The sequence below is a fragment of the Trypanosoma grayi genome (assembly GCF_000691245.1).
Source record: "Trypanosoma grayi strain ANR4 Tgr_642_V1, whole genome shotgun sequence".
NCBI lineage: Eukaryota > Euglenozoa > Kinetoplastea > Trypanosomatida > Trypanosomatidae > Trypanosoma > Trypanosoma grayi.
Window position 1 is genome coordinate 1 of NW_008826261.1, and position 10,151 is coordinate 10,151.

Below are 10,151 nucleotides of genomic sequence, written 5' to 3' on the forward strand. Positions count from 1 at the left end.
CCCGCCACAGCGGCGCTGGCGTGGCGGATGTACTTCGCGTCCCCGCGGATGGGGTGCCCCAACGAGGCCAAGTGCACGCGCACCTGGTGCGTGCGGCCCGTCAGCAGCAGGCACTCCACCACAGACTCATCACGGGCGGCATCGTATGCAACGCACCGCACGAGCGTCACAGCCCGCTTCATGCTCTCTTTTAACCGACGTGTCTGCGCCTCGGCAGCGTTGTTGCTGTCACGTTCACCGTTGTCGCCGCCGCCGCCGCCGCAATCACAACCATTACCAACACCGTCGCTATTCGTTGCTGCGGCAGCACGTCCTCCAATAGTCAGTTGTCGCATGCGCTCGTGCTTAGCCACCAGCGCAGCGGCGTCGCGGTGCGGGGCTCGCTTGCGAGCACCACTCACAGTTGACTTTACATCAGGCACACAGGCAGTGTCACTTCTGCGACGCGACGCCTCCATATCTTCACACCACGACTGTGTGAGTGCTGCATCGGGGCACCAATAGAGGCTGTCGTGGTATGAGAGACAGCCGATGGGGCGGTCCACACGCAACCAGGACGCGTCACGGCCCTCGTCCAGAGCAGCAGGAGTGGCGGAGACTGAAGGCGGCAGCGCGAGGCTGCAGTGATGCTGCTCTTGCGCCAGCTTAGCAGCATCGAAGCGGCCAAGCACCCGTGCTAGGTATTGCTTCGTGCACCCTACTGCCGCTGCGGTTTCGCCGTTAAGGTCGCTGCTGTCTGCCTCGGCGTCGCCCTTCTGCGCCAGCAGCTCCGTCGTCACACGTGCGCTCGCAGAGTCTAGCCCGAAGAGCAGCACACCACTCGTGGCGGCGTCGAGGCGGTGCACGACGAAGGCTTTCAATCCGCTCACGTGCTGTTCTGTCAGGAGTGAGTGAAGCTCCGCCCACGCTTCACGGCTGACGTAGCCATCACCGACCCACACACGTATGAGTTCAAAGCCGTACCGCTTGTGGCGTATCGCAATGTGCTCGACACCGCTCACTCGTCGCTCTTCCGCCTCATCCTGCCGCCGGCGTTGCTGCTGTTGCTGCTCGTCCAGCGGCACAGCGTGATAGCGGTGAGCGTCCACGCCGCCAAAGACATCTTCCAAAATTGCCGTGACAGAGTTCTTGCGGCATCGACCCGAAGGGTGGACAGGAACGCCGTGCGGCTTTTGGACGATGAGCAGTCGACGTGGCGGCACACCACGGGGAGCATGGTCATAGCGGAGAATGTGTAGAGGGTCGCCGCACGGCATTGCAGCCTCGCGACGCAGCACCTCGTGCAGAATGACATCCTTCTGCCGCAGGAGGAGACGTGGCTGCAGGGCGCCCAGCAACACCTCCATCGCCGCGGCCTCGGAGCCTGCCGCAATGTCGGCGCGCCACTTTACCTTCTCTTCCACGCCGCCGCCGCAGTCGGTGTTGTTGTTGTTGCTGCCGCTGCTGCTGCCGCCTTCGCTGCTGTTGTTGTTTGCCTCGACAGCTGGCGCAAGGAGATGGTGGAGCTCTGCGGCGTACGCGTGGCCGGCGGCGCGAGACTCCGCCTCCCGCCCATGCACGCAGAGGGCGCCGCTGCGGAGTTCCTCGACATACGCCGGGATGGTGACGCGCGGGTCAAGACTTGCCTGTGGTGCGCCGTCGCCGCCCGTCGCCGTCAGTGGGGCGATGTATGCGAACTCCTTCGCGAAGACGTTGAGGAGCGGGCGGCCCAGCCACCGGCCCTTCACAGGGGCGCGGAAGGTGAATGTGTACGGCACCACACCCAACGCACACATCTGCTCCACCTCCCTGCCATCACCGCCGGGCTCTGCTGGCACAACGACGGGGTAACGGTCTCCAGGCAAATGCTCACCACTGTCTGCCACATGCATTCCAACAAGGACCGGGAATAAATGCGTCTACACTCTCTTCCCCTCGATTGTTCGGTGGGGGTATGGGCGTGCGTGTACGCTACCTTCTTCGCCTATGAATAGCGAAACCACAACAGCAGGCCGCACCGAAGAAACAAACAAACAACAAAAAAGCCTGAGCCTTGCAACGCACACCTCACCGCGTCGGGCAGTGGGGACGGAAAAGTGTTTTGCTGTGCGAAACCCAAAAGTAGTGGCAGTATAAAGTTGCTTATCATGCCACGGTAGTGACAAACACAAACACACACACACACACACACACCGAGACAGCGTTGCTGCTCACCGTCGCTAACAGAGCAGAATACATGATCGCTCGGTTAATCGTTTTGAATCACCCCTCACATCACTTCACCTTTGACATTTCTAATCCACTGGCTGCACTCATAGTCATCTTCTCCACGCGCCACCTCAAGAGCAAAATTGCCACGTCGGTCGCAATGAACAGAAGGCTCAGCACACCCAGTGCACCAATCACTTCCAAACTGACTTCACATTCCAGTGTATCAGGGTGGTAGTGGTGCGAGATAATTCCGCCGCAGTCAGGAGAGGCACCGCAACGATTGAGACTCGTAAATAACTTCTTACCGACCCTGCACGTCTTCGGCACTGCACATGACTTTTCATCCATGGGGCCGTCTTCACCCCCATCATTCCCTGGAGGACCTTGACGCGCCACCTCCATGAGCATCATGGGGAAGCCAGCGACAGCGGAACCTGGGCGAACGTAGCGCGTGACAGAGAAGACGGCGTTCTCCAGGAAAAGAGCCCCAAACACAACCTTGGGTAATGGCAGCTTTCCGCCTTCCTCCAGGGACTCGGTGATGGAGCCGGAGGATTGTATCCGCAGGTACCCGTCTGCATCCACCATCCTATTCATATCGACGTATAGGACTGACGTCCGGTACGCCATATCAAAGGTGTTCTTATAGCGGCAAGTCTGCACACTGAACTCCAACTCTGGTAGGTGATTGATAAATTCTGGAGAAATCTTACATTCAAGGTATTCCTTTCGCGAATGCGACGACGACCTTGAATTACCCGGACCACGTACAAACGAGCAGTGTCCAGCGTCATAAAGTGATGTGGCGGCGGGTCCCGCGGCTAACCATCCGGAAATAGCGCGCAGCACCTCCCGTGGGAGAAGCAGGTCCATTACTGCCTCATTCGTGCTGATCACAGCCGTGAGGACTTCCATAAGTGTTCGACCATCCCTTTCACTGATGATGTTTGATATACGCGCATGACAGAGGTACACTGAGACACTAAATGACAACCCTCCCTCGTCTAGTGGCATCATCCCTTGGATACTCTGGCGAAGCAAGCACGAGAAGCCCAAGGGGTTTGATCCCAAGAGTGTTGGCAAGGTCATCGACTGCACCAAAGTGCGCTTGGCGACGTCGAGAACAAATGTTGAGTACATTGACCCGCAGCAGGGCGACCCCACCGCCAGCCCCAAAAAGCCCGGTTGACTCACGGAGCCATCATTCAAGCCGTCTTCGCATGCGAAATTCAAGCATGGGCATTCATCTAAATTCCCTCCTGGAAGCCTTTCTTGCATCTTCACAATCCCAGGCGGAAAATACGTACTGATGATCAGCAGACGGCGCACAAGCCGTCCAACACCGCTATCACATTCCGCTTCTTGTGTATCCCAACCCAATGCTTTTTCTGACATGCATACCACGTGCTCCTTTGAGATTAACGTGTCATTCGCCACTGAGAGCCTATACACCGCGTGCGCCCCCATTTCCTCCGCGCTACCACCCATTGCACACGAGAAAGAGCCGAACACAGCGAGGAGGAGCACAACACCAAACAGCATTGCTCTGTAATTGCCTCGCCCTCTTTTTCGTATATATATATANGAGCCGAACACAGCGAGGAGGAGCACAACACCAAACAGCATTGCTCTGTAATTGCCTCGCCCTCTTTTTCGTATATATATATATACCTTTTACTTTTTGACCCTCTTGAAAGTCTTGCGTGGTAAAAGCAACCGAAAAACAGAGAGAGTGAGAAGTTGCATGCGTGTGTGCAGCTTAGCCTGGGCCCGGGCACCGCCGGCCGGCCGGCCTGCTGGACAAAACAACAACAACAACAAAAAAAATGCCCGAAAGACTCGCACAATTCAAAAATACGTCCGCAATACGGTACAGGTGGGAAGCAGCAGCGATAATCGGCATCCCCTCTCGCAGAGGAGTGGTGAGAAAGAAAGGAATAAGTGAGGAAGCACAACAAAAAACAAACAAAGGGCACAACATGAACAAGCAAACAAACAACAACACGAACAAAAAAGAAAAGGAAAAGAACAGTGTTTTTTTTTGTCGACCTGAAAAATATTGAGTTCATCCTTTCCTTTTCCTTTCTGGTTGGGGGGGNGGGGGGGGGCTATCGCCCCCATTCCCCTACGCGTGCCCAGGGACAGAGCAGACACTCCTACACAGCATCCCCCGACGCAGCGGTGCGCCACGCGGCTCCTCTCACTTCCGTTATGGTGTTTATATCATCCCAGGCGGGCATCCCTTAAGGTGGGGAAAGCGCATATGTAGACGCGCCCACTCACCTGCCAGCCTCTCCCGGTGCAACGTCCTGGAGGGAGAGGCGCCGCACAGTCGCCCTTACTACCTCCAGCTGGCGACGCAGCGAAGCAATTTCACCCTTCTGTTGCTGCAGCATCTGATCCTTCTCTGCTAGTTGCTCTTCGAGGCGAGCAACAACCACCTTCAGTTGTGGAGGCATCGCTGCCGTCGTGGGCGTAGCGGCGTCATCGTCCACAGAAGCATCAACAGCAGCAGTAGTGGTAGCGACACCTTCGTCTTTCTCATGCACCCCACCGGGCACTCTGATGGACGGCATGTCCTCCGCCTTCTCTGGCTGGCATTCAGCGGGTGGAGCGGCACCGCGTTCACTGCCTTGTTGGGCGCCTGCATGGGCATTGTTCTCATGTGCTCCCTCTTCCTCATCGCCCACACCATTGTCGTCGTGGAGCGGGACGGCACTGACAAACGGCCTACGGAGCGACGGAATGGCGGTGACGCGCCTCGCAAATTCAAACTCCTTCGGCACTGTGAGTCGGTTCTGCCACGTGCCTGCCTCTTTCCCACGCAGCCGCCGCTCCGCCTCGACCCGCTGCTGCCGCGCCTCATCCAGTCTCTCCAAGTGGGCGGCCACACCCGGGTCGTCGCGAAAATAAGATGTGGCTCGCATGGAACGAGCGCGACGAGGATCGCTGGGGGGCGTTGACAGCCGTGGGTTGAAGGAACACTCGTTGAGAGTGTTGAGCATGCGCTCGTGCTTCAGCTGCTGTAGGGAGCGGTCACGGCCCTCAAGCCACAGCTTCGTCTTGGTGTACATGGCGTCCGGCCTCGACACGTAGTAGCGGCCAGCGGCTTTAAGCTGTCTCCCAAAGAAACGGCTCTCTTCGTCAAGGCGCTCTTGGGTGCTGGTGTAGCCGTAAAATGCGACGGGCCCACTGCAAGCTCGGCGCGACTCATTCGTGTCGTTGCTTTTGCCGTCATCTGCGGCTGGTCCCTCGCTGCTCCGATGCTGCTGAGCCTCCCGCTTTCGATACGCAGCATCTGCGGCTTGCAGGGCCAGGGTCTGGTTGATGTACAGTTCACGCCGCCTTTGCATGCGTTTCTCCTCTTTTGTGTCATCGGCTGATCGGCAGCGCTGCAGATCGTCACGGTTGCCACTCTCCCCGTCATGCTTCTGTGTAGTTAGGACTGGTGGGGAAGAGAATGAAGAGGGAACGCGGGCCTCATTTATCGGCTTCACTGGCAGTGGGGACGAGACACTCTCGTCTGCCACATGGACTGTGGTGGTTTGCAGGAGGCTGCTGCTATTGGCATCAGGACTTGTAAGGAATCCGCCGGTGCCTGCGGTGCTACTGTCGAGATACTTGCGGTGCTCGTCGAGGCGTGCCCGATGGCGGGCGATCACGCTGTCCACGTCCATACCGCCTCGCGTTCCCTTGCGGAATCCCTCACCAGCGGCAGCAAGGCCCAATGGAAAGCAAAGCAAACAAAAAAAAAGAAATAAGGAACGAAGTTAAAGCACGGAAAACAAGTCACACGACAGGGCATAGAAGCAGCGGTACGCATACACGACGACAGCAGAAATACGCGAAAGCGAACACAACGAAAAGAATCACAGGTGAAAATACAAACAGCACACACACACACACANGTCGAGGCGTGCCCGATGGCGGGCGATCACGCTGTCCACGTCCATACCGCCTCGCGTTCCCTTGCGGAATCCCTCACCAGCGGCAGCAAAGCCCAATGGAAAGCAAAGCAAAGCAAAGCAAACAAAAAAAAAGAAATAAGGAACGAAGTTAAAGCACGGAAAACAAGTCACACGACAGGGCATAGAAGCAGCGGTACGCATACGCGACGACAGCAGAAATACGCGAAAGCGAACACAACGAAAAGAATCACAGGTGAAAATACAAACAGCACACACACACACACACACACATACATACACGCAGCCACACAGATACACACACACACACACAAGAGAAACAAAACAAAGCACAAAAAAAGAAAAATCACTGAGGCGTCGAAAACAGCAACGGGTCACTCAAATATAAACGAACGAGAAACGAGACCTGTCGAGAAAACAAACAAACAAAAAAAAAACATCCAAAAAAACAAAACAAAACATGAGAACAAACACAGTGCATCATAGATATCTGCGTACAAGACACCTTCTAATGGTATCAGCAGCAATACTTGCTGTCCGTGTATATAATAATAATAAACGAAAACAAAAAGAAAACAACACACGAAAACGACATGCCTTAAAATGGACATACCCACGTTGCCAGCCGCATCAGCCACGGGCGCCTCTCGTACGGGACGCACAGAGGAAGAATAGCATCAGGCGGTGGCACTGACGCCACCACCGCCGCATCCTCCTCCTCCATCGTGCTGCCGGCCGGTTGGCTCAGCACCTTCTTGCCCGAACGCTTCGAGCCTGACGTACGCACCTCGTAGTCGCAGAGGAATTCAACACAACAGCTGCGGCCCTCAAGCAGAATCTCCTCTACGATCGGGTCAGTGTGTGATGCGTCTGGGATCATTANATTCAACACAACAGCTGCGGCCCTCAAGCAGAATCTCCTCTACGATCGGGTCAGTGTGTGATGCGTCTGGGATCATTAGCCATTCAATGTCCACAAGGTCGGTGGAGTCCACATTGCTGAGAGCGGAGCGCTCCGCGAGATACAACGATGGAAGTTTCCCTTCCGGCACAGCCCCCATCTCCACGGTGGCGCTGGCTGAGGGAGGACCGCCGTTGCGCACAATGGCGCTGTTATCCGCGGAGAGGGACAGATGCGTCCCGCTAAGCATCGAGAGTCTTTCCTTGCTGGCGATTCGGGACAACATGCGGTCACGCTGTGCGTTGCGCATCACGAAGGCAAGATTCGCGGACTCCGATACGGGAGCGCTACAGTCGGCGTCGCCGTGAATGAAGAACATGCGACNTGCGTTGCGCATCACGAAGGCAAGATTCGCGGACTCCGATACGGGAGCGCTACAGTCGGCGTCGCCGTGAATGAAGAACATGCGACGCGGGAAAAAGTCAAAGATGTTGTTTGGCAGCACCTCTCCCGTGTCACCGCTTCGCCGCTCTTCAAAGTAGGAGTTCAGCGAGTATCGCGGCAGGTTGGCGCGACCACCCGCCATCTCGTACAGCACTTTGCGGTACAACCCGCGGCGGTGGAAGTGCGTCACAAGCCCGCGCACATTGTAAATTCCACTCAGTCCAATGTACCGGTGAATGGACAGGCGGGGATTGTACCGCGGGACGTTGTAGGCCATATTGGATGGCGGTGGCCCACCCCCAGCGGCTTGCGCGTGCAACTGCGCTTGCGATAGAAGCGACATCATTGTGAGGTGTGCACCTGCAGATTGGCCGATGAGTGTGACATCCTCCAGATCGCCATTGTAGCGTTCGGCATTCCGAAGTACCCACCGAATTGCATCCGACACGTCGAGCACCATACCCTCCATGTCTGTCTGCGGGAAGTTGCGGTAGTCGGGGCAGAACACAAGATACCCACGTGCGGCAAGAAGTCGCCCGATCAGAGAGCTCCACAAGTGGCTACCAATGATCCACGCGCCACCGTTGAGGGAGATCACAATGGGGAACTTCTTGCGCCCGAATTTGGCATTAGACCTTGCGTAAGAAAGTGACTGCAAGAGTGAGTCTAAAGGCACCGGCAGTATAATATCTAGCTGGGCCCTTGCTTGCAGGTTCAAATCTTCTGCTGCCGACAAGGTGAATTCGCCGCTGCTGCTGTTGTGCCCCTCGTGCAGCAACTCGCTGATCGCATCCAGAAGTTCCGCGGAAGAGGAGCAGGGAATGCCGTCGATGCGACTTCCGTCAGCCGGGTTAATGTTGAGGGACGCACATTGCATGATTTCCTGATCCACAGCGTCCTCCCCCATGTTGTCGGTTACATGCGCCGAGGATTCTTCCCCACCTTTGCGGTGAAACAAGCCGCCCAGGCTTATTCTTCGCTGCGTAGACTCCCGATGACCCCGCTTCTCTTCGCCGATGACTTTGAGAATGTTTTGGCGCTTCACACTAGGTGAGGACCGGTACGCGACACCGCGGATGATATTAGGCGAGGTGATATACCACCACCAGTGGCCCATGAAGTAGCGCGCCACCAGCAGAATGAAGCAAAGCATGCGGATGGCACGTATGATCCACTCTGCTCCGGTCCCCATCGCCCGGACGAGCTGCACACTCAGCGACAGGAGCCAGATGAAATGTACGAAGAAGTACTTGAGCATATTTGCAAATAACAAGGTTTTTTTTGTCTTTTCAATAAATCAAAAGTTGTTCCTTTTTTTCTTTCTTTTTTATGCCTTATTTCTGTGTTCCAGATCCTTACGTTTAGTTGCACCTCGCCTTCCTTTGAATGTTTTGTTTGATTTGCTCTGTTGCCACCGGTGCCTCGGTGCCGTTTCTCCGATAACAAGAGCCACAGCGAGACACCAGTCTTTGTGGTATGGTGTGCCTTTCCTTTCTTCTGCCGGACCTCTGTTCGCTTTGCTGCTATATTCACTCAACACAGGGGGGGGGGAGATCTTGGAGACGCTCACACGGGCTACCGGCAGCCACAACCACAACAGAAAAGAAAACAGGGAAGGAACGAGGGCGAACACAGAGATCGGGTCACTGGAAAGAGAGAAAAGAGGCCTTACTCTGTAAAGCCCATACGGGCAAGATTCGCCGGTATGTTTCCAATTGCTTCGTCGCACGTTCTCTCCGCCTCTTGCCACTGCCTCCCTGCGCCGCCCAATGCGATTGGGCGGGTGGGGACCGAGAGGACCAGGTGAGCGGAGAGGGGAACACACAGAGTGAGAAAAAAAATGGGAAAGAATCAATGACACCTGCATGAACTCGAAAGGTTCACCTCCAAAGGCCTCCACAATGCGTGGTGAGGAGGCCGCTGAAGAACCATGGAACCACACACGCATCCACACACACACACACAGAACAAGAATTGACACAAACGGTGGCCGCTAAAATAAATCCCTCTCGTAAGCGCTTCCTTTCCCAACAACCCATTCAAATGCAATCTCTTGACACAGACACATCGGTACCACGTGCAAAAAAAAAAAAAAAAGGACATCGCATCATTGCGCACCACAGTCTCGCTACCACGCACACGCGCACGCACACGCATACACATAATAAAGTAGTAAACGAAGGGATGGGAAGGTGCCATAACAATAAAAAGAAAACAAAAAGCCAATACGCCTCAGAATGGACAAACATAGCTGCCCAGTCGTATCAGAAGCGGCCGCTTGTTGTGCGGTGCAGGGGTCCACAGCGTCCCGTCGGGGTGCTTTGACGGCACAATCTGGCCATCATCATCTTCCAGGGACGTTTCTGCATTCACGGAATCGGTAGGGGTGTCAGATTGCTGCACACGCCTCCCTTCATTGGTAGAGTAGTAACATAAGAATTCAACAAGATGACTAGCCTTCGCACAGAGACATTCCTCGATAATGGCGTCCGTGTGGTTCGCTCCCGGAACAAGGATGTACTCAATCATCACAGGCGGCGCCTGACGGCCAGACCCGTTTTGGCTGCCGCTGCTGGTGTAGTGCTCTGCCAAACGTGCAGTCTGTGCGTTGCGCATCACGAAGGCAAGATTCGCGGACTCCGATACGGGAGCGCTACAGTCGGCGTCGCCGTGAATGAAGAACATGCGAC

General features: G+C 55.7%; 4 protein-coding genes across 4 annotated transcripts; all 4 read right to left on the bottom strand.

The window, feature by feature from the left end:
* Positions 1 to 2,253: 2,253 nt before the first annotated feature.
* Positions 2,254 to 3,732, bottom strand: DQ04_06421000 (hypothetical protein; the record flags this gene model as incomplete). The annotated part of the gene is made up of 1 exon (XM_009314687.1): positions 2,254 to 3,732. One exon carries the CDS (start codon positions 3,730 to 3,732, stop codon positions 2,254 to 2,256), a length of 1,479 nt encoding a protein of 492 aa, XP_009312962.1.
* Positions 3,733 to 4,469: 737 nt separating this feature from the next.
* DQ04_06421010 (hypothetical protein) lies at positions 4,470 to 5,867 on the bottom strand (the record flags this gene model as incomplete). The annotated part of the gene is made up of 1 exon (XM_009314688.1): positions 4,470 to 5,867. One exon carries the CDS (start codon positions 5,865 to 5,867, stop codon positions 4,470 to 4,472), a length of 1,398 nt encoding a protein of 465 aa, XP_009312963.1.
* A 1,103-nt stretch (positions 5,868 to 6,970) lies between these two features.
* Positions 6,971 to 8,719, bottom strand: DQ04_06421020 (putative ecotin; the record flags this gene model as incomplete). Its single annotated transcript, XM_009314689.1, has 1 exon — positions 6,971 to 8,719. One exon carries the CDS (start codon positions 8,717 to 8,719, stop codon positions 6,971 to 6,973), a length of 1,749 nt encoding a protein of 582 aa, XP_009312964.1.
* A 974-nt stretch (positions 8,720 to 9,693) lies between these two features.
* Positions 9,694 to 10,077, bottom strand: DQ04_06421030 (ecotin; the record flags this gene model as incomplete). Its single annotated transcript, XM_009314690.1, has 1 exon — positions 9,694 to 10,077. One exon carries the CDS (start codon positions 10,075 to 10,077, stop codon positions 9,694 to 9,696), a length of 384 nt encoding a protein of 127 aa, XP_009312965.1.
* Positions 10,078 to 10,151: the final 74 nt, after the last annotated feature.